This window comes from Astatotilapia calliptera, chromosome 7 (genome assembly GCF_900246225.1).
Source record: "Astatotilapia calliptera chromosome 7, fAstCal1.2, whole genome shotgun sequence".
NCBI lineage: Eukaryota > Metazoa > Chordata > Actinopteri > Cichliformes > Cichlidae > Astatotilapia > Astatotilapia calliptera.
In genome coordinates this window covers 20,982,259-21,007,608 of record NC_039308.1, presented here as the reverse complement: position 1 = coordinate 21,007,608, position 25,350 = coordinate 20,982,259, and the positions used below count along the sequence as shown (strand labels likewise).

General features: G+C 39.6%; 1 protein-coding gene across 8 annotated transcripts in view; it reads left to right on the top strand.

Moving 5' to 3' along the window:
* The window catches only part of rgs3a (regulator of G protein signaling 3a), a 156,984-nt gene that overhangs the window by 90,203 nt on the left and 41,431 nt on the right, over positions 1 to 25,350 (top strand). For 6 of the 8 annotated variants that reach the window (XM_026173696.1, XM_026173697.1, XM_026173698.1 and 3 more), the window contains one exon: positions 7,147 to 7,281. In XM_026173696.1, coding sequence (XP_026029481.1) covers positions 7,147 to 7,281 — 135 coding nt within the window. Of the gene's footprint in view, positions 1 to 7,146; positions 7,282 to 17,226; positions 17,556 to 20,049; positions 20,508 to 25,350 lie in introns of those variants that run through there. The other 2 variants (XM_026173702.1, XM_026173703.1) reach the window with 2 other exon arrangements.

The following is a 25,350-nucleotide window of genomic DNA, read 5'->3' as shown; positions in this document are numbered from 1 at the left end:
GAGGGCATTCTGAACCAAGAGTCAGCTAGCTGCTTAAGTATCATTAGCTCGTGTTCACATGTCACCTATGCTGTATCTATAAATGCATTAAATACTAAGATTGCAAAGCCTCAGTGGTCCACAAGCGAGATCCCTTAGCCCAGAGTAATTGAGAGTAATGCCAGGAAAGACATAAAGCCAGCCAGAAAGGATTTAAGGACAGTGACGTAACTCACTGTAACTCACTCATTTGTGACACAGTGAGTCACATGTTCAGCACAAGTGCGTTGGACATGACTAATACGGTATGACGCTGCTCGTGTGATGATGTACAAAGATTTACTCTGGAAAAAAAAACTGGCTTGATGTCACACTTGATATATCCGGAACAATTCCTCTATTATGGCTGTTACAGATGAACTGAAAATACATAACAGCATTTATGCTTTTATTATCATTATTCTGCTACAGCAAGTGCCGCTGGTGGCATTATGTGTTTATCTGCCTTGTAGAGAGCTTTGCCTTACTGAAGAAATATGTACTGATTTTAATGATTTTAATGGAGGTAAGTGCGTGGAGAATGTTATAAATCTCCATGAGCACACATCTTAAGTCACACCGTGTTTCCATATGGCCTAAATAACCTCGGAATTTCCCATTTTTCTGTCATATTTTGGGATTTAGAAAATGCTTACTTACCAGTGAACGTTAGTTGATGGATGATGATATTGCAGTGAGTGTCTATATGAGAAAGTCTGATGAGCAGATGCTCAGGCCTCAGACTACTGAGAAAGCAGTAGGTTTTAATAGGTTTCAGACTTTTTATTGTGTACTTGAGGGGACATCCTTTATATGATCAGTTCATACACGCCTCTCTGGCTCTAAACACGGCAACCCCATCCAACTGCTGTTCAGATCTTTTGTTTGGGCAGCAAATCAAACGATAGTTGGCTTACAGTTATGGGTCTTGGGCTTTGGCATGCCAATACGCAGACCAGCGCCGCAAACATTTTAATACGTCTTTAACAATAAAGGAGGATCCATGTTAATTTTTACCAGTGATTTTTACAAGCTGCAGCAATATTTGACGCTCAGTGATAACAGTCCTCTGGAGAAAGTTCCCTTTCTTCTATAAGTATATTTAAAGGAAAAATGACACTCTTTTGAGGATACTAATCTTCAGATTTTTAGATCGAGGACACAAATGGTTTGAGACAGATGGTGTAAAAGGAGGCCATCTATTTCCACTGTGAACAACTATGTGCCACCTGTAACGTCATCTTGAGACCCATTCCCAGGCATTTCAAGCCTCGCTCACACCTCCGTGTGACCTTAATAACAAATAGGTTGGCATGGCGGAGCAGTATCTTACAAAGCATTCACACCTTGGTTCGTGTGACCCTTACTCAATCAGGCAGATTTAATTATCATGCACTTTGTTGCTTCTTACCCTCTTACTTACTATGGAAAGTACAGGGTTTCAGTCCTTTGAAAACTTTATCTTTCACATGACTGTTCAGGACAATAAAGGTTCAGCTTTCATAACTCTGCTCAAAAGGAAGCCATGCTCTCCTTAGGTGATAAAAAACAACTGGAAAGCACAAGGAAAACCTGCCTGCTACCTTTACTGACTACTGCCTCTAGCATTTTTATTTTTCAGAATCACTATATTACTGTCGCTCGTCTCATCCAAGTTATAGAATGACAACAAAATAATATTGTTGCCAAAATGTCAAACTGTACCTTCGAGCTCTCGTATTTAGTCTGTGATCGTTAACACAAGGCAGCAGAATCATCGTTAGCAGGTGATGTGAAAAACAGAAAGAAGGAAAAAAAAAACATGGGCATTAGCTGTCATTGAAACCATGCTAACCTGTGCCAAAGCAGTTTAGGTGAGCTGTGTTGACAGCGGTCCAGTGCACTGAAAACTCATCTGCCAGATGGCTCAGGGGGAGGGCTTCAACCAGGGAGCACTTTAATCAATCTGATTAAGGGGAAATGCTGCCTGTATTTTTAGCCACTCCATGGCAGGCCAGTGACCATTCATTGAATTTTGTTTCATTAGCTCTTATGTTTATCTCTTGGAAGGGTGGATTTATAAACAGGGTGAACTAATGCAGAGACCCAAGTAAAGGGAATTTACTTATTTTAGCAAATAATTCTATGATCATCATAGACGGTAACTCAATTAATGCTAATTATTACAATAAGGGGTTCAGTTGGCTTAGCATTGAGTGGCTTGTTCTTTCTAACATTGCAGCCTGGGCCACTGATGAATCCTGTTTAAAAAACAAAATGACCATAAAAAGCTGCTTCCATATAGTCAGCGTGACTTTAAGGTCTTGAAGTTGAAAACGGTCCCGATTTTGAAGCTAATTTGTTTAGCTGTGCCTTAAATTAGTTCTTTGCATCCCCAAAAGACATGTAGGCCTAGTGTATGCACTGGAAAAGTGAAATGGCACTTGAATGTGTTTAAAAGATTGCCCTGCCGAATAGATTGTGGTGGCAACAGTACAGAAACCCCCTGCAGGGTCCTGACGATTCCCGCCCAAAACATGCAATCTGTGAACTGTCAACAGTTTACTGGCGTGACGGATCGTTTCAGCTGACGTAATGCAATGATGCACAAGTCACTGTCAGGGAAAGTAGACCCAGATAGATGTAATAATACACAGTTTAACAGTACAGCTCATATATCTGTAATAATGGCACACCAAATATAAGCAGGAAAAATGGAAATGGATTGCAGAAATTGTTAGCTGGAGACAAACAAACCATCATTAGTAGTCGCCCAACAGAGCATGGTGCATTTTTAAGATGGGAAAGAAAATGCACTTCCCTACATGCTCTATTCCTCGCAGTAAGAGTGACTTCATGTTATGGCCAAAACAAAATGTGCATGGTGTCAATAAGTGGCTTGCAGTGTAATATGTACACAACTAAAACTGTGTAAACATACACACTTCCTCTCTTTGACAGATTACGGATGTAAGCCTTCCTGCAGCTCTGAGATGTGTGCATCGCAATGACTCACTGTCCCAGCTGGAAGCCTTTTTGTTCTTTTTTTTGAACCATTATGTCTTCTAAATATGTCCCTACAGTAAGATTATATTTATAAAATGAATTCAGACTGGTGCTACATACAGAGTGTAAAGCTGTGGTTGATGTGTGCGGATGCAGTTGCATGTCTGCCTCTGGGACAGCATCTGTCGTAAATAAGCCATATCCTAAATGTTTGCTTTTCAGGAAGCAGAGAATGCGGGATTATTTCCAGCTTGAATGCCGTACATGCTTCTCTTCAGAGAGGTTGTTGAACAGCATTTTCTGACCTTTCCTGGCATGAGGAAGATCATGCAATGCTTTGCACGAGAGCTCAACCTTAGACCTTAAATAGAAATGTCAGTTTTTTTTTCACTGGGAGCTGTATTAGTTTGCCCAGAGGCTAGTTGTTTACATTTAACTCATTGTATGTCTGTCCCTCTGTGTGTGTGTCCATGTGTGCTTGTGTTCCCAGCCTTGTGGCTCTTGTTGCAGCCTCATAGACTCAGATTCAGTCCAAATGATGGATATCAAAGAACATTAACATTGATTTCTGTCTGCTCTGAATAAGCCCCTATTTCATCATGCTGTGGTGCAACAGAAAAACGTCAGGCCCAATATCATAAATTCTTTTGCTATCCCACCTACCTATTTTTTCTCTTACTGCGACTTATGTTTTTTTTATTTTACTTTATGTTTTTTAAATGAAAACTTAATATTAGATGCTCAATTTCTCAAAGCTCTTCTTTAGACATTGGTTGTTTTTACTTGTGTTTTCTTTCTAGAGAACATAACTGTAATGTTTAGGTTCAGGCTCTGGGGAGGCCAATCCATGACTGATGTCTGTTTTTCTGTCCACATATGATTTTACTGCATTGGCAGTGTGTGTGGGATTTTTGTCTCAAACACACAACCAGGTGCCTAAAGATACAACTTATAATTTGGTTTATGTGTAGACATAACAGTGGTTTATCCCTTGAGGTAGGTGTTGGGTCTGTCTAGCACAGGCCCACCGCTGGAACGAGACAATTTAAAAACACAGCAGTAGGCATTGTTATCTGTGCTTAAAATATTCAGGCTAATGTTACATGGTTTAGCAAAAAAACAAACAAGAAAAGAAATCGTGGTTAAGTGGTGAGTTAAAAGGACTGGAATGAAAATGAGTGAAAAAGCAGACAATGTCCAAAGAAAAACTTTGAAATACCGTCATAAAGTCTGGAGAACTTTTTCTTAAGACCACTTTAAAAAATTGCACGCAAAAGATATTTACCCGACCACCCTTAAGACTGAAGGGGTTATAAGCAGGAGTAGAGACTAACAGTGGCCTCCCTTGACAGCGACACCATAAGTACCATTTAACTGCCATTAGTAATGCCAAAAATGAGAAAACTTTAACCACATCAAGCACTTTTCACCACTGGACCTTTCAGCAGCACTATCCTCATCTTCAGCAGGACTCTGAGTAACATTCAAACAGTTCAAATGGCAGAAACACAGTAGAGGATGCACAATAAACCCAACAACCATGCAACCAGTAGAGAAGCAAATAAGCTAGCATCTTCATTCACCACTGACCAGGGCAGTGAGCATCAAGAAAAACCCCGAGGACTTCAGTCAATCTCTGAAGACTTGTACAAAATGGAAAAAATCCTATTTATAGCCCGAGTCGTGTTCAGAAATGTCAGGACACAAATGTTTTTCCCTGACATTGCTGGAAACGGAGCAGCCGAGATAAATGGAATTTATCAAAGAATAAAAAGGAGGAGAAATAGAAAACCAGTGTGTCTGAGAACAAAAGGTTCCTTTAATATTCATCAGAAAAAAAAGAATTTGACTTTGTTACTTCTCTAAAAATGTGACTCAATGATTTATCAGCAAAGGTTGAGCACATGTGCACAAACAGGGATTTGGTAGATGGTAGAAAACCAGACTGTTTTTGCATAGAAAATGCATTTTAGACGATTCCAGACATCCATCCACCTGTTCTTAACCTTTGATCCAGTTCAGGGTCACAATGGGGCTCGAGCCTGCCCCACCCTGGACAGGTCCATCACAGGACCAACACAAAGAGAACCATGACCATTTCAACTTGCAAATGGCCAGAAACCAAGTCCAAGTTCTGTTGCAACTTGCCAGAAAATTAGAAAAAATTTAATGTTTATTGAATCTTCTGACCACAAAAAAAGACATATAAATTGGCATATATGAGTTTTAATTTGTATCATACTTCCTACATTTAAGGGGTTAAAAGGAAACAGAGAAATCTCAATAATATGAGGGAACTTGATCATAAAGGAATTCCTTATTTTGCTGGATCCAGAAAAATTATTTTAAAACAAAAGCGTGTGTAGTGTTGTGGAAGTTTTCCATTTAAATAAAGCCTGCAGACGAGTGGTGAGCAGTAGCTAACATTCTTTAATCAAAACACAAAGAACAGACAACCAAGTTGGTGGAGAGCCTGCATGACCGTGGGGCAGACGGTCAGCAGAGTCTCTCTGAGCCTAGCATGGCTCTCAGTTAAATACCTTCTCCAGGAACAAAAGGCAGTACACAGCTGTTTCACACCTTAAGGTTCACACTCCCTTGCTACCTCCCAGAGTCCTCGAAGAGACAAAAGACTCTTCCTGTGGAGCTGTCTGCTTCCCCCAACTTCCTTACTAGACCCCCACCATTTGTCTTACAGTATGAGTGTGAGACATGTTAAAATCCAGTGGCACCAAGGCATTATACAATAACATAATGTGATTAATACATAAGTAAAAGAAATTCCTATACAGTAGTAAAAGTTGGCATTTTAAGACCTCCACTTCAAACAGCACTATGTGGCAATGTGATAATTACACAGGAGGAAAAACAAATGCAGGAGGCACGCACAGAGGCAGGGTAAAATCCAAATCCACTCTTTAATCATAGGCAGGCAGTGAAGGCAAACAGAGGAAGGTAAAAGGACAAGGTCGAAAAATAGGCAAGACGTCCATCACAAGTCAAGAACACACAAGGAATAAATAAACAGGAAAATGAAGACATACTAGGAAAACACAAGAGTATGAATTGAAGGCATAAAAGCTACTTTAAACAAAGACATTCAGACAGCTGGAGGGTTCTAGGCACGAGGTATATAAACTGAGAAGGACAATTAGCTCACTCAAGACCGATAAAGCAGACACAGAAGGGAAAAAAGGCAGGAACAGAGATTTCAAAATAAAGCAGGAAGTGACTAACCAGAACCAAACATTATGAAAGGCAGACGCTGACCTCACCATAAATATTTTATCATGTAAACTCTTCTTCCTTTCCTTTATTTATTTTTGATACAGTCCATCTTTGATCAAAAATGCATTCCTTGAATCACGGCCAACAAACAAATGGGCCCATTAATCCATTAAGTGTTTAATGTGTTCATTACTGAGAATGGTCACAGGTCTTCGATTGCAGATTCTAATGTACGAGGAGTATTTATGTCCTCTTGAGTGAAAAGTTACTGGACTGCTGTTTGCCAACTCTTAGCCAATTAAGCACTCGTCAGATTCTTTCTCATGTATTTCCTGGGGATGCATTGATTGGTACTTTTTCAAGAGCACCAGCTTGACACTGGCTACATAATCATTTTGTCAGCATATCAAATTCTGCCTAATGTGGATGCTGGCCTTTATTCAATTTCACTAAAGCAAGCATTTTGCTTCCCAGCGTGGGTGCGTGCCACCTTAAACTCTGTTCTAAAAACAAGGCTCACATAATACCTGAATGTTAAGTCAAGGTCAAATGCTATATAGATACTATAGTCATTCTATAGTCATTCATTATCTCTCTTAAAGGTCTCACAGAAAGAGGCACTCAAACAGGCACACGGTTAACTCTAGCATTCTAGTATTCTCTAGTTTTCTTGAAAAGGGCCAGTAAGATGGGGAAAAACTTGTTTTTGCCACTTTTTTTTCATTTTTATTATACTTTTGTGTTTTATATATTATATTATGTTTATTTTCTTCTGCTGTGACAGTCTTTCACTATCCAAGCATCAGGAGACACTGCTTTTTCATTTAGTTGACAGTAGATGCGTAACTGCCCGCTGTCTTTTCCTCCACCCCTTTTCCTCCTCTCTCCCCTCACTCTCTCTCTCTCTCTCTCCAGAAGTGTGACTGCCTGCTCAGCCTGGAAGCCTATTCAGCAGACCAGAAGCGCCGTGTGTGTCAGTGCCTGAAGGACAACATTGACAAGCAGCTCCAACTACACAGGAGGGAGCCTCCCGTTCCGCATTTTGAACAGGTATGACACATGGACACACATATCTAGGAGCATTTCCAATTTCATTTCAGGCCAGAGATGAATCAGTAAACACATGAACACATGGGAATGCATATATTTGTGCAAACCCCCCATCACAGATGCCCCGTGAATTGCACACACTTTGTGCACAGTAACGTCACGCATGTAAAAGCCTCGTCTGTAGTTCTTATTGCCATAATTCTGATTTTCCACTCACAGAAACTCTTACATTTCTCTGGGGAAGTTCAATGCTGCCTTTGTCTGACGTAAATTTCAAAGTTTAAAAGTTCCTTGACTGTCCTCAAGGAAATTTAGGCCACATCCTCCTAGCAAAAGCCAGTGTTTGTTCCTGTAGTTTCTTTTATAAACCAGTATGATTTTTATAAACCGTAACCAGCAGGTTTAACTGAATGCTGTTAGCATCAGGTGCTTTTTTCATTGAGGTAAAGAGTTTGAGAAGAAACTCTGCCTTCTGTGTGAGGCTGTGCTTTGTTTTCTCACTGACATACTTTATTCAAAATCAATGCCATGGCATAATCAAAGATAATGACCTTGGGAATGAGATTTTTTACCTGGATAAATAAAGGACTAATAATAATAATACACTGCAAAGGCTTGTGCATAAATTATTTGAGCTTTTGTTTCTACCTGCATTAACCTTTTAGATTTGTTTCAGTTTTTTCCACGAAATTTTGTAAGAAACAGTTGCTACATACTACTTAGTTACTTTAGGCAGATAGTAAAACAGGAAACTTGTAGGCTGGAATAAAAGAAGGAAAACTGTACGATGCTAAAATCCACCCAGCTGCGGTGAGCTACTGATTCTGCTTGTCAAGGCCTCTCTTTCACGTTTCAGTTAACCATTCTTGTTATTAAAATGTTCAAAAATTGATTAGAGGTGCTTGTTTGTCTTCACTGGTCTATTTCAAAAATGAATTAAATGCACCTTAGTCAACTATCCTTGTCTTAATGTAGCACAATGCGTCACGCTTAAGGATGCACTGGAACTGATCTTTAAGAGCTCATGGGGCTTCTGCTGCCCTGATTAACAGGGTGGCTGCTGGGGATGCTGTGACTGAGATTACCATGGCCCAGTTTGGTCATTTCAAGCTTCTACCCAGGGAAATCTACTCAAACAGTTTTCTTAATTGCTATTTGGGGTTTTTTTGTGTGAAAAAAGAGGTCTAGTCTGACATAAATATGACATCATACGAAGCACTTTTTATTATTAAGAAAGATGAATGCACATCTGTCTGTAATGTGCATTCGTTTGTTTAGATTTTCTCGGACTGATTATTTGATGTAGCGTTTCTGTGAGCACCACTCACATTTCCTTCCTCTTTAATTTCCAACACTTTTTTTTCTCCTTTCCTCCTTCATTTTTGATAAACAAAAGAGACAGCTCATTCACTTCATCAGTTTAAAAGGAGTGCTACCCAGTTCATTTGAGTTTAGCTGAAAGGTGATTAAAAGGGATAAATAGCCTTGTGTGTGGATGGCACACCTGTTGCACATTAAGGGTTCATTTCATCAGTGCATGAAAGAGAGCAAGAAAGACTGACAAGCCGGCAATCTTTCATCTTTCATTCTCTTCTGTCTGCATGCATGTGTATTCATTGCACGTGTACATATGTACATATGTGTTTCCCCTTTTTCAGAAGTTTCAGTCAGACTATCCTCTGTTTTTTTGTTTTGTTTTTTACTATTTCCCCATGAGTGTTATCAACTTCAGCACCTATAAAAGCTGTTTTTAACTTAAGATATCTTTCTAATAATATTTGCACTGCTACAGTGTTTTTCTTGCAGGACAATGTTCTGATCTATTGAATCTTTCCACATCAACACTACGTGGAAAGTTGGATTCCTTGCTTGTGTCCTCCCAGGGTCAGTGCCAATTAGGCGCTCCCTGCTGAGTAAATGAACACATTTACACACACGACAGTGTTCAATGTGCTCAATGGCAAAACAACTTTGCGAGCATGCTAAGTCACGTAAGTCGATGCTGTTTATGCAAACTCTATTGACAAAACAGTGTCTTAGCGCAGATGTGACCCAGAAACCTGCCAGGTTTATCACTTTTTCAATTGTGAAGTCTTTAAGTTCCCCCATGCCCGAAAGAGGCTCAGTTGTACTCATTGTTTTCCTCAGATTTGGCCTTTCATCCAAACTAAGTCAGTACACAGCTGAAACATGAGCTGCGTGAACTCATTTTCCAGGAAAGATGGATCTGAAAATGTTGCACATATCACAGAGTAAACATCTGAGAAACATAAGGTGGCGTAAGGCAGCTCGGACACGGTGGCGGTGCAACTGAAGTACAGACAGAACAACTTTTAGTGACCTCTAACACTCTATGGTCACTCATTTTAAACCTGCAGTGTTTTCAGACCAGGAGGCAGAGGAAGATTTCTTTGAAGAAAAACATATTTACAAAACATGCTAAAATGCTCGAGGCAGTTCTTGCCAAAACAAAGTTTTTAAAATTCATCACAAATCCTGGAAAAACCTGATAGTGCAGTTTCGTACATGCGCTGCCCAGTGCGATCACTCCTGTTATTCCTGTTCCGTGCACACTTATTAGAACATTTTATTGTAATCCCTTATTAAATGGAAACGCAGTCCCGAAGGCAAGGGAATACATGCTTAATCATAACATTGTACATCTAGCCAAATTAGTTCACTTTTGATTGCATTTCTCTAGAGTCCCTTAGAGGCAAATAGTTTGTATTCAGTCACCTCCAAATGTATTTAATAATATGCAAATTAGCTTTGTCAAATATGGCATATATGAGGAAAAGTAGTATCAGCAGTGTTGCATGGAAGCTTTTAAAAGATATATATCCAGGTCACTTTACTGTGTATCTTGGGAAGTGTTCTTGGGTTGCTTCACGTTACCACAAAGGAGAGAACGTGTCACAGTCTGGCGAGGGCAGACTGTATGAATTGAAAAAGGACCCAAAATGCAGACTCCAAGGAACAGGGAACAAAACTTGAATGTTAACAAAAAGCGAGCCGTTTAATATGGCTGGTAAAAAGGTACAAACAAAGGGCAAGGCAAACTGAAGCAAAATTAACACAAACCTAAACTGGGAAATCTAAACAAACAATAAGAAAAACCTAGACAAGAAACTTGGAAGCATGGTATAGGAAACATGGCGTGGACAACAGACGACCTGACAATCACACACTGAAAATAGAGGACTTAAATACACAGCAGGTGATTAGGGGAAGTGGGAACACATGGAGGAACAGCTGACTGACATGAGCCTAATGACAGGACAAGGGAAGTGAAACTAAATACAATGAACAAAGAACACACGACTCCTTCAAAATAAAACAGGAAACATGAGACAGACATGATAATACAAACTTGATAACATAAGACACGCAGCATGAAACACGAAGGTTGAGGGGAAACTTAAATACAGGGGAAGAAAACACAAGGAGTCTAATAACCAAATGAACTTAGATAACCTAATGAACAAAATAAACTCAAACTTAAAACGCTGGGTCAAAAGACCCAGGACCATGACAGAACGCGTATCAAAAGGTAGTTTCAAATGTCAATCAGACCTAACGTGCAGAAAATTATTCAGAAAATTACAAATTTCTCCGAATAATTGAACATTTTAACACACTTTCACTTTCAAATCATCAGAAAATTATATTTTAGATTCAATTTCCGACACACTGGGATACCCTTTTAGTGTCATTTTGGATGTAAAGGAAACCAAAAACCTATAAAAGTCCATGTTAGAAGGGAAGTGGGGTGGTGGACAGCACAAAGACACAACCTCCAACCAGGAGAAACAAGTTCTATTCTTGTCCTCTTTTGTTTTACATTTTCGTTTTACTTTTCTTTTCACAGTGTAAAAATATGCTCAAAGGAAAACTTCACACAGCTTCAACAAGCTTTCCTTGATTACCACAAGTACACACCCTCTCATGTTTCAGGATGTGGGAGTAAGATAGTATTTCTTTTGGTGACACTTCAGTAACTTCATTTCTGCTTTATTGTTACTGTTGAATCAACACCAGAACCTATTTTCAAAAGCGAATAGACTATGTATTTGATCCGCAGTGTGTATTGCTGCCAGTGAGCAGGAAGAGCAGTAAAGGCGCTTTAGAAAATGATCCATTGATTCAACCGTTTTCTTTGTGTCAGAAAGTGTATTTCTCCTCTCATGCACAAAGCCGAGTAAATCTGCACTTAGCTGAAGCACGCACCTTCCTCAAGAGTTGTGTTCAAATGTGCAGCGAGAGCAGAATCCTCTCCAGAGGGAGAACACGCGTTCTTCAGAAGCCACTATCTACTCGCGTTAGGTTTTTCATTCATGTTTAACCGTAAAATGGGATTATTTCGTCACAGTGTTGATGTCAGCAGCTGCCCTAGTTCCTTCAGTCCCTTAACACTTTTCAATGCTTCCCTTTGGAAAAATTTGGACACAAGCCTCTTTTCTATTGAGGAGTCTCTAATCTCCGAGTCCTAATGAGAGTGGGGCACGATGATGACTTTCATGTCTGTTTTGTGCAGAGCTCCATTTGCTGTCAGCATATTGAACAGACGGCTCACAGCAAACATTTATCATTAACTTGCAAATATGATGCATGCTCACTCTGTCAGCCCTCTGCTGTCGAATCTGTCGCGAAATTGCAGATCAAGAAAATGTCAAGGAAAGTGGGCCACGAGTTAGATTGAGGTTAGAGAGGAGGTTAAAATAATCATAGAGCGGGATGACATGATATCATACAGCAGATGTTGTCAAAAGGTGGAACAACAGAGGATGATCCCAGGCAGAAACCTGCACAAAGGCTGGTGAAATTTAATAACCTGACATACCAGAATGTGCCAGTTAGAGGCCAAACATGGTCGGTTCATAATTTAAATGCTCAAAGGAATAATCTTTTTGCATTAGATTCGCTTTAGGTTTTCGTTTCAGTTCATTTAAATTCTAAATTCATTCAGAAATAAGCCTTTTCTGATTCTGACAAATCAAACAAGTGCTTCTCATGACTTAAACATCAACTCTGGTGCACTTTTTATTTCAAAAGTAGTTTCAAAGAACTCCTATAAGGTATTCTTGGAGGTCTGGGCCCCTTAGATACTAATGTGTTTTGATAGCCTGCTGACACACAAGAGCTTTGCTCTCCTAATTTGTTTACAGTCTGAAATCCCTTCATATCTATTCCACATTACATCATGTTACAATGTGACATCAAGTCATTTTAAGGGACTCAGCGAATGGCAAGCTCATTGAAAGCAATGCACTTTGCTTTGCTTTATGTCTTCAAAATAAAAGCACTTAAAAACGCCACAGTTACAACTTAAATTGGCGAGCTTTTTAGGTTTTAAATGTGCAGTCTTGAATAACTAATATAAGTAATCATGATCCCTAAGCAGTATACACTAATGATTTACTGTATAGGTTAAAAAGGTAGGTTTTCTTTTTTCCTCATGCACACAAAAAACATTAAACTCAGCCAGAGCCATTAAAAGTGTGTTATCTCCTTCACTGGAGAGCTTCCGGTACATTCTTCATTCTTCAAGAAAAAAATACATTTGCACAGCTGCATAAACACACACACACACACACACACACACACACACACACACACACACACACACACACACACACACACACACACACACACACACACATACTTGATGGGAATTTAAATAGGGCTGCCCATTTTGAAAATGACAACCGAGCTCACACACAGTTTGCATTTGATGAGCAATACTGGCGCTCCTTCTCTGAGTCAGAAACTATCTGCAGTAAAAGTTGCACAAATTTTCTACATCAGCACCGTGAACAGTGGAAAAAAAAGATGGTTTCTGCTAATGAACAAAATGTGTGTGTGTGTGTTGAAGTTTGGAGGCAGCTTGTTCTGTTCTCATCCTGTCTCATTTCACATTTATGAGAATCTGTTTTAGCGCTGAAGGGGTTATAATGCAGCATTCATGTTGGGAGAAGCGGTGACGTAGGGCGACGAGGACCCGCTCTAATTCTTCCTCTGTTGCTCACTTTCTCTCAACTTGTCAGGCTGTTCATGATGAATTATAAAAATGTGGCGATCCTTTCCTGTTCATTGTTTTCCTAATCTGCCATGTCTCTCCAGCTCAGGCGCACTGTCATGCATGCTATCAAAGAAACATGAAGTTCAGGGACAGATAAGAGCTGTCGGTGAATCTGCAGCTATTAAGTAGCATATTTCACACACTGCATTTTAAGCAGGAACACAAAGTAAAAATAGGCTGATGGCTCCAGTTTGGTTTAGGATTCAGTGGCTTAGCAAAATATTTGCTTTGTTTTTAGCACTTTAGTCATTCAAAATTTTCTGACACAGCACACACTGGTAAATATCTCGTTCTATTTACTCCAATCTCACAATCCAGGACAGCAGCTGTCCACAGAAACGTTATTAAAACTGTAAAACTTGTAATCTATACTACCCTTGTTGTGTATTTGAGACTCACAAAATAAGCCATGGGCAAAGCATTGACCAGGCTTTGTCTGTGAATGTTACGCAGGGTGTTTTTGAGTGCCTTACTGAGTAGCAAAACAAATTCTTTTTTCCTTGCTTTTCTGAAAAATACTATGGAATTAGGTCAACTCCAGCATGTCGCCACGCCTAGCTCCAACATCCAGATTCAGAGATAAATGGAATGCAGCATGAGTGCACTAAACATATATTTTAGATGATTGTTTATTAGTCTGGTTAAGTATTAAACTATTAAACATCCGGTACATTTATTCACAGTTAAGAGTCATGCATATGTAGCCTTTTCGGAAGGAGATCAGTAGTCCTCATCTTAACGCTTATTGCTCCAGTGAGCTAATGGAGCAGATTTGTCCTAGACCTGAGTGAAGTTTGTTTTTGTCACACAACAATGGCTTATCACTGTGCACAAAACATTGTCTCAGTTGAACTCTCACAAGGAGTGAAGCTTGTCAGGGAGACAATTATGTTAGCAGACATGAGTGACACTAGTCCAAGTGGAGAAGTAGGTCTCCAAGCTGACATAGAGTGAGTTTTAGTAGATAGTCATCTTCAGGAGGCCGGGAGTGACATCAGAGAGAGCGAGGGGAAAGTTAACAAGTTGCTGAAGGAGTGTGTAGTTTTTTTGACAGTTTATTTTCACTGGGTACACAATGAGGATAGCAGTTAGCCGTGAGGGGTGGCCGCGCATGTGTCATTTCAGTGAGCCATTCTAAACACTTTAAATACTAATATTTACACGTCGGATAAAAGGCACTTTTTTTGCGGACCTCTGCGCGCTTCTTCCAAGATCACTGCCGACTTTACAATTTCAGATAGAAAATTTAAAGTATCCAAACAGAAAGTGAATTATGGTAAACATCTGCACCAGCACATGTTAATATGATTGACATTTCTCCTGCTCTTATTCTCTGTCTGCAACAGATGCATACTTTCCCCCTCGCTGTCTCTAATTAGACATGGATGAATTCCATTTGTCTTCTTGTTGCTGCTTGCTCTCCATCGCACACATGCACACACTCACACGAGGCACATTGCATGCTATTTCTGGGATGTGGTGTCATGACATCCAGATTTACAGCTCCAAATGGTGCAGATGTGAGGAACGTCATAGTGGATCATAATTTTTAATTAGATTTCATCATCCAAAAAGATTTTTTCATAATAAATTAATGGCATTGCTGCTGCTCAGTAGTCATCTTTTAAGAGGCTTAGAATGCACTATGCTTTGCTGCGCCGGCTATAAGTGGTTCGCGCTATTTCCTTTAGATTTTACCACATAATTTCCTCAGGGATTGATAAAGTATTCTGATTCTGATTTGGACTAAATACTGTAAAAAAAATTTTTTTATAGAGATTTTATTGTCTTATAATCACCAGGACGACTATCCACTTTGTGTGCAAGCAATGCCGCAATCTTAAACTTTCCTTAGTTTTGCAGAGGTCTTCATCAAAGCTGGACTGTGAGAAATTAAGACATAGGTGAGATGTCAGTAATGTGCTACTGTATTCATATTAGGAAAATAAGAATACATTCAGTGGTTGACAAAAGTTCAACTTTAACTCAACCCTGTTTTTCGGGCTTGTTTTGTTGTGTGTTCCCTCTTCAAATATAATCTTCTTAACACCATTATGCACCGGACGCATAAAATTTGTATGAATATGTCACGCACTAAAAATATTTTTCCGGCCCAGCTATTCTTAATGTAGCCATTTGCTTAATTTGTGGCATTTGTTTTTTTTTTCAGCTACCATGTGAATAAACAGTTTGGACCATTCCATCCTGTAACAAGTACAAATGTGCGCCGATACTGAATATAAAATGATATGGAAATAGTAAATGAATTGTATTTTATCTCACACTGTCTGAAATTATGCGTACAGCTCTTCAGATGTGGTCCTAATTCTGCCAACAACTGATCGTGATACAGCTTCGACTCCGGGATTAAGCATGAAATTCTTCCTTCTTGCGAGAAATGGATGAACTCAGATTCTCAAATTCTTCCTTTTGTTGTTTAGAAACATCAGGACCAGCTCATTGTCATCTGATGTCTACTTTTATCAGTTCTTTTTACAGTGTTTACATTTTTTTGAGCTAGTTTTTTCACAAAAATGCAACATATTTGGCACGTGTAGAAACATTACACAACAAGTTCACATCTGAACACCTCTGAATATCGTCTACTTTTTTCTACGATGTGTAAAGGCCTTTTCTCTGGTATCACAGGTCAATCCTGTTCACTTCACTTCCTTTCCATGTGTCACTGTGTTTGTTTTCCCTGCACTTGACCTCGCTAACTGTCTTTCTGTCAGTCGCTCACACACACGCAGACACACACAAATGGCTGAGTGATGTTAATGATTATGGTCTGTGGTGTTAGATTAATTCCCTTGGCTTTCTTTAAAAATTAATGATTTCCTTCTGACGGAGTGATGTTTGGCTTTATTTTAGCTCACCTTTAACTATTCATAACTGTGTTATGTAATGGTAATGCATCAGCACAGAAGGAAGTATAGATAAGAGCCTCGCAGACTCAGACCTAAGAAGGTAATGCAGAGCATGAAATCCATCCACTCTGGGTTTTAATTACGCACATTCTTTACTCTGAAAAATGACGTGTGCTCCACCGAGCATGTAATGGAGCTGCGATAATATTCTAATGTGTAAATTACAAGGATGGTTTTGACACAAGGACATTTCTGATTAATACGACAATTAAGAGACTGAGAACTTTATGCTTTTAGCCACAGCCTAAAAAGAGTCTTTGAAGCAGGTTTACAAAAACAAAACAAAGAAAAAAAAAACAATCACTGAAATCTAATTTCCATTTAGTTTATATCCTGCTTTTTAAACGTTACGTCTGGATACATTTTCTCAGGAATAATTTTGGCTAGAAACTGTGAGAGGCAGCTGTGCGTCTGTGCAGTGTAATTGACAAGTGTTTAAAATAGCTATTTGTGAAGCCTATTATGTATTAGCACATGATATGATTAGATAAGGCCTGATGAATAGCTTACATGCCACTCTTCAGGTCTGATGCAGACGCATGGTCATTGTAACGGACCAGTTTGGTGTGTGCGTCCCATTACTTGTGAAAGTCATGGCCCTTAACATCCTGCTCTTTTGATAGGTTTTGATTCGGGGCTTTGATTTGGGGCAGATCAACTTCTAAAAATAGCACATAGTGGAAAAGAGAGAGAGGGTGAGGAATGAGGGACTCTTGCTGCTTCGATCTCCAGAGTTTCGCCGCATTTGATCTTTTCCTAACCAGCGCTCCCTCCGTGATTTTTAACACATCACATTTTTACATTTCCTGCTGTCACTCTCACACCTCTGTCTCTCCCCGATTCCATCTGTCTTTCTTTTGCATCGTCCCCCTCCTTCACCCAATCCCACCCCCACCCACCCCCTCTCTTCTCTCAACCCCTCCCACCCCCTCTTCCCTCTCTTCCCTGTCTTTCGCACACACGTTGGCGCGCACGTTATCACCGAGCTGGGGTAGAAGCTGGGACCGCTGCAGAAAGAGCAGAGACAAGAAACACAACTAGGAGAAAAAGGCACTATCACAATATCTGAATAACAGACAGGAGAAAAAAAGACATATGGTCACTGTGGATTAGCAGCCTGCATCTAGTATTTGCACTGCACATGTGCTGTGTGTATGTGTGTATGAACTGTGCTCTTCTTCGGAGTACTCTAGGACACACAACAACAATATTAACGCTCATTGAAACAAGCAAGCACACTGCGTGTCCCGATGCCGGTGTCTAAGGTACTGTATGTCATGTTTATGTAATACTGCTGCAGAGGTCACACTCTTTTTGCTCTCTATATTGTGTCTGCATGCTTGTTAAATATGGTCCCAATGCCTGAGTGTGTGTGATTTGACTGCGGGAGTGTGTTTAGTTTTGTAAATACCATGTTAGGTGAAAGCAGGGACTTTGATAAACATTTTATTTAGACTGTGGTTGTTTCTTGTGAAATCTCCCTTTTGTTTTTCTCCCCCCCCCGTTTTTTTAACTGCGAGAATGAAAAATGAACTTACTTGCCAAGTACCGTATTCAAATTTTGGCCTTTATAAAGTTTTTGATGCCACGTTCACAATGGAAAAGCCGAGTCCTGAGATGAGTGTGTGGGTGGAACCTGACAAATGGCTCAGGTGTGATTTACCTCTTTTGTTTACCGAGTGGAAAACACTTGACCTTCTTCTCACCTTCTGCACATGAAATCGATGAAATTTGCTGCGACTGGAGAAACTTTAAACAGTTTTTTCTTTAATGTTATTGTGATCTGTTGGAGTTCTTTTTCTCACATTAACCACTGTTGAACTGTTACCTCAGCATATGAAGCCAAGCATCTTGGACTTTTGTTGGTGAGGGATAAGTATTGACTCAAGCATTTATGTGGAGAGAGACAGCAGGTGTGTCTCTTACCTTCCAATGTCAAATGTTCCTTGCCACTAAGGCGACAAAAGAAGAAAAAAACACAACCTTTCTCCTGGGTAGTGCAGAGAGGCTCTTGTGATAACAGTGACAGAAGAAGAGCGAAAAGAGAGAGGGAAGGAATGTGTGAACTGGTGCGAGGGGCAAAGAGAGTGTCATGTGGATCCGTTATGTCTCATTATTAAAGGTTCCTTTAACACTTCTCATGTTTGCCATTCAGTTTTAAAGCTTTTATCAGAGGCACTTAGCACCATTATCACATTGTATTACGGTTGTTGTGTTACTCATTATACAACCTCAGTATTAAAATTTGTCAAACAGCCAAAGTTGTCTTTGAATGGTTGGTCATATTTGTTCAGTCTATTTTTAAAAAAAATAAATTTAATTTTAATTTTTTTAAATATAAGATTAAGTTTAGTTTTTGAACTTTAGCATAATTGATATAACTAGCTTGTTTCTTATTATTAGCTAGTTAAGTCAAGCAGTGATGCTTTGTGTACTATTGCAGGTTGACCACAGTTTCATTTTATTGTCTTATTTGCAACATAAGCGTGTCTTAGGTGAAAGTAGACTAACATTCTGTTTTAGCTCTCTTACAACGCTTGTACAGTAAAATCCCTCCTAACCTCAAGCTCACTCAGGGTTTGTTTCAATAGAAAAAAAAAAGTGCATTCATGTCATCAAGTCTAGGATGTTGAGGCAAGCTGTGACTCAGTGCGTTTATGGAGTGCAAACACATCTATAAATAGCCACACGGCACATATCTACAGTGACCTTGACAAGAAGTGTAGAAAATGATGTCAATATAATTGCTGATTGATCAAGTCAGGTTGCACATCATCGTACATGCGTTGTGGAAGTACAACAGACACTGTGTTAAGGTGAGGTCTTCACATGTGTATAAGGTCTTAATCCTGATCTGAGCATGTGTCAGACGTGTTTGCGTCACCAAAGGTAGACGTCTCAGCGAGTGCAGGTTTATTTTTAAGTTATGTTATCTGAATTGGTGACACAAATATGAGGTCACAGAAGAGTGTGAATCATCTGTGGAGTCAGATTAAGCATAAGCTTATGTCTATGACCCTAATAGTATGCAAATATTATTTCCAGGGGTATGCCACAGTATGTTAGTACATAGTACTGTACATAGCAGCTGAGAACTCCTCAATTTATCTGTTTAAATATAAAGTAGAAGGTTATTTATTTATTGTTTCTAATAATGTATCTGTGTGTTTATGTGTTCTTTGCCTCTATTTAGAATTAGCAATATGAATCCAAACAGCAATAGATTAAATGTGCTCTTTGTTTGGCTGTCAGCAATATACCTGTGAAGTTACAAGTGAGTTGGAAGAAAGTTGACTGAAATAGGAAAAGAAAACAGTCAGCACACATAAACATACAGAAATCCCTCCATTTATTAGAGCGATATTATGTCCTGCTATCCCGTGCACATGTTGTAAATATTATCTGTTTAGTGTCCAAAGAAATGCCAGATTTTGGCTTTAAAAGTCAAATTTAGCTGCTATTTCTGCTATCGTACAACGTTATAGATATTGTAGCACCATCTGTCCCTCTGAGATAGGAAGCTTTTCCAAAATGACATCTTTCCCATTTCATGTATGGTTGCTCTGTGACTTTGTGGCCGCATCGTGTGTGTAAGATAGATGGATATGTTTTCTGCTGCTTGTGCTTGTGTGTGTTTACAGTGGTTATGTGTCCATTGTGTCCTTTGTGCACCCTGTGGGACCTGGCTGTAATGGCTTCACCAAGAAATGGAGTTTGGGCGGGGGGTGTGGTGGAGCCACAAATGGACACAATATGTATATTCATATCTGTCACACACATGTCCAATTATGGAGGACAGTAGAGATGAGTTAGTGTGATTGTTGGACATACACACCGCGTGTTTCTGTCTGAGCTCACGCTGCTCATTCGTCTCTTCTCATTATCGCTGTCTCCTCCCTCTCCTTCATTCCCTCTCCCCCGTTTCCTTCTCACTTGTTTGTGCAGCTCGGGAGTCTACCTTCTTAGCCTCTTGGGCATTCTCTCTTTTCTCTCTCTCTCTCTTGCGCGTGCTCTCTCTCTCTCTCTTCTTCTGTATCTCTGCACAGTTCAGTTGGCCTAGCCCACACTGACAGCATCACACACACCAGCCCAGCTAGCCAGCCACAAACACTCACACACCAGCTTGACAGAGGAAGTAGGCCACTTTAATGGGGATGTGTGGAGTGCCTACATCTGCCTTTAGTGGATTATAACCTGGAACTGCTTCCTCTTGCCAGGTAGGGTTTATATCTCGCACTGTTACTTTATTTTCCATATGAGGAGTACATCTTTTCTGAGCAATCAGCAGAGTGGTTTCATGCAAATGGATTTTATGGGTCTTTTCTTTTGCTCCAGAGGGACAAAAAGAGATTTGAGAGTATTCATGCAGTGTTTGAAAAGCTGAGATGTTAGCACTGCTGGGAGGCGTTTGGTCATATAAAAGAAACTAGACGAAAAGATGTGAGGAAAGATAGTAAAAGTAATAAAGGCCTATTCATCACATCGGGCATCTTTATGACAGGCATATATGAAGAGAGTTTGCCACTGCTGTGTGCTGTTTTGATTCACTTAACTTTTACCTCCACCTTTGATTTGCTGAGGTTTTCGTTTTCTTTCCCTGCTTCCTTCTTTGTTTTAATGCTTGTGCGTTATTTGTCCCTACTGTCACTGCATCCATTTATCCTCCTTTCCTTTGGCAGCTTTAATAGCTCCCTTAAATATTATTGTCTCTGAAATATCATCTCATCCTAAATAAGCAAGAGTTGTGGGCTCTGTTTTACGAGTAACACCCTGTTTACGTCCCCTATTTGGTGCTTTAATGTGAGTGATTTTGGCTTCGGTTATGTGCCAGTGACATATTTTAACCTGTCACATGGCTGGGGAGTGGAAGGGTGAGAAACAGAGGGATACAGAGAAAAGAAGGCTAGGAAGATGGCCATTAAGGAGACATACTCTAAATCATGTTAGAGCAAAGCTGAAAGTGATAGCAACAAGAGGAGAGAGAGCAAACCGAGGGACCACAGGGGAAAACAACAGGAAGCACACTGGGGAAAATTGCTTTCCTCTTTCCCTCATTAGGAGAATTGAGGGGTTATACTCTTCTTAGAGGAAAAAAAAGACAGAGAGAGTATTAGATGGTGGGTGTGTGGTTTTGTTGGTGCCTGTTGATAAACAGGGATATGATTGATTTCATTACAGTGGTGTTAAGGCTTTGAATCTAAAAGTTTTAAGCACCAGGAGAAGAAAATCTCTCCACCAGTCCTCAATTTCTCCTTTGTCTTTGATCAATAGTAGACAGTGTCAGTGGTGCATCCCTCCGCTGCGTACACATGCAGACACACACAGACACACAAACGATGAATGTGATTTATCAGCTGGTCTTACACTCCCAGCTTGAACAAATGAGATGGTTGTTATAACCTGGGAACATGCATTGCAACATTTTGTCACACAGGCGAGCAGGAAACTGAAAGACAAACCCCAAATTTATGCACACATGCGTGTAAATCCTTCACACAACCATATACACCTACGGTCACACCCAGGGGGCAAATATAGAGTGGAACTAGGTTAAGTGAATATGAAATCTGAACAAACAATCTCGCTTGTGCTGAACTTTATTCAACTAGATTTAAGCCTGGATCCTTTGATACTGATAGAAATTGATACATAATTGTGGATGAGCTTTTCTAAAGGAATGCTAGCTTAATTTAACTGTAACTTTCACCCAAACCAAAACCGTGCCTTTCTTCGCACTTAGGTCTAGTCATATTTAATGATTTACTCTTTGGGCACTTGGTTTTTGTCCCCAAATGGGAGGCAGCGCCATACAATGTGACTGTTTAAACTAATTTATGTCCCTACAGCATGAGTAATTGTGCATACACACACACACTGACATAAACATCTCTGGCCTTTCTTTCTGCCGAGGCCCTTTCCAGTCTTTCTCACTGGTCACATTGTCTTCAGCTGCCTGGCGTCATGGGGCAAGTTACGTCAATGGCATTTTCTCTCTGAACCCTTGGATTCTAACAATAATGTCTTTACAAAAAAATTAAAAAAAACCCTCACATTTCTGCCCGCTGGCTGGTTTGTGTGATTCTTCTAAAGGTTGTGCAGGAGCGGCTATGTGCGGTGCTATTTTTAAGTTAACTCGATTGGAGGGTAATAGGGCTGGGTTTTGTTATCCGCTTCCAAGTTGGTGAAATACTGTATTCATTCAGTTTTCACACCCAAGAAATTATCCCTCCTCAGAGGTTTTGTTCATGTTCTCTGCTGACACTGTTTTGCTTTTTCTTTATATCACAGGCACCGTCAAAGCAAATAAAAGGAGAATAACAATGTATAAGAAATAAATAAAAGAAAAATAAAACAAACAAAACGAAAGTGGAAGTCACAGAAATAATGCAAACTGTAATATTTCTAAAAGAAACCTGTTCTTTGTATGAATATTTAAACCACACGTCAGCCACAGTGTACTGCTGATTTCATATTCTGGGACCTGTCACATTGGACTCAAAGACTGTATTTTAACGATAGCTGTAGATTCTGGATCTGACAAATCAAGGCAATGCAGTAGTGCCTTAACCATTTACAAGAAACACTTCAAACTTTTATTTATTTATTTATTTATTTTCAAAGTTAGTTAAATTATTGTATAAGTTTCAATGGGATTAGGGTTGGGGTTAAGGTTGGGGTTTGGTGTTACAGAGGATTTATGGTTTATCAAGAAATCTACGCTGTACCTACGTCGTAGCTACAAAATTCCCCAAAAAGTAACCTGACCTGCACGTTCTGTTTATTAAATGACTGCTCTGCTGAAGCATCTGCTGAAGGCATTCAGCACATATTTCGCCACTGCTTTCATGCATTATTTGCAGTTGCAGAGCTAATGTCAAAACAACACTGTCATGATTTTACTGACTTTACATCGTCATTCACCAAATTCATAATTTGTGCATATTTGTGCATGTTCACAATGCATCCTGTGTTAGTTGGAGGTGAACCTGAGTAATCACAGACTGTATATAAATGATGGATACCCACTATAACATCATCTAGTGTTTTGTGAAGCTTTGTCTTTAGTATTTTGTCGTTATGATTTCTGAAAACAAAGATTGAATAGAAGAAGCAAATGACTGAGAAATTCAAAAAGTAGCAAGAAGCGCACACTAGAAATCGACTTTAAAAAATAATGAGTTGAAACCTTTGCCATATGTTATTTCACTGTAACAATAAGTTCTGGTGCTAAAATATTTAAAGCACTTCCATCTCTACTAATGACTGAATATCATTTCTTAAACATAAACATGCCCACAACCTGCATCTCCAAGGTTGAACTGGCTGTCAAGTAATCCTGTGAGATTGCTTTTATTATGCCGTCCTCCTTCGTGTGTTGTTAATGTGCACAATATTTCTGCAGCCTTGCAGAAATATGGAAATAAAAATTCGGAACATTTTATTGATGGTTGCAGGCAGCAGTAGCAGCACTATAGTTGTAATAGTAGGTAGCCTTGTAACACTTTAGGAGCTGCCCAATAATGTCACTTAATATGTTCTACCTGGGATGTTCTACCTACTAGCATCTCTTCCTTCATAGCCTGGTTACACTCGATGGTGGTTTTTTTTGCCTCAAGTGGTGAAACACACAGATTCTACCTTTAGTAAGAACAGTTTTTTTGTATATTTATTGTGTTGTAGTAGTAGTATTGTGTTTTGTTGGAGGTTGTATGGCACATCTTTGATCTACAGACACTTTTCAGTTGTTCCCTTTAAAGGCCGGTCTACATATGAATCTGCTGGTATCAGCATTCACAATCGCTGATAAATGAAAATTAAGAAAGCAGCGAAGACACGGAAGAAACACTCTTCAGCTATGATGTGAGGGTTGATGCCGCATAATTTGTCCACCACATGCCACTCTGCAGTTTTCCTGTTAGCAACAGGTGTTTGGAAAGCCACAAACAGCAACAATCGGATGACTCAAGTAGAGTCGAGCAGAGTTAATCCACAACTTGTTGTGACAATAAAATAAATTTTTTTTTTTTTTTTTACCTTATAAAATGTTAGAGAAATCTGTTAGGTTTCGTGTGTCTGAAAAAAATTGGATGTTTAATCACTGACATATTGGTACTGGTCCAAAAAAATCCTATATTGATCGGGCTCTGGTTCTCTTGCTCCTTTGCTCCATGTTCCTTTGTGTATGTTCTCTGTTTTCTGTCCCCTTTTCGGCCTGACTACAGCAGAGGGCTCTGACAGACAAACGACTATTACTGTCTCATCTGTCTTCTCTCAGTGAAATCGAGAGCAAAAGAGGGCAGAGCATTGTGGTGCATGTAATGAGGCCATTCAGAGATTGATCATCTATATGGTTAGGTCCCCTCAGTGAGGTATTCATATTACATGATCCAATAACGGCTCTTAAATCTTTCGACCGCAGCTTGTCCTGGACAATGCATGTCAAAGCTTGCTTAATATACGTTCGGTTGGCGCAGACATGGACACAAACATCCGATCAGCAGCAAACATAATATAGCTATCCAATTGTATGGAGAATGAGCTTCTCACACATAGAGACAGAGACATGTCTCTTGTAAGGTATGAGCTGTGATGACATACATAGAAAAGACATTGAAAAAACAGTCTTAATAATTAATGTACATATAAGTCTTGTAAAAGTCTCGACTCATGCTATGATTTACTTGTGTTTTTATGCAACAACCTGTGACGTGGTTTGAGCAAATGTTTTCACTTCATGCAAGTAAACAGTTTGGGCTGTGTGTGTGTGTATACGGCTAAATTTAGTGGAAAGTAATGTGGTTTACAAGTACGGTAGAAAAACAAGTTTGCTATCACTCTTGAGAGCGAGAGAGCAAGCTTTAATGGCATCACATCCCCGAGGAGGTTTGCAATCGCCCCATATGGAAAAGAATTGGAAAGAACTACAGTACAGGCTACAGAAAGAGGACTTGGTAGCATTCTGGAGACCAAGCAAAGACTCACAAGCTCAGTTTTTCAGTTGTGGAATTTTATATTCAGTAAACAATGTGTCAGTCTGTTGTCTGTTGAGACAAACAAACT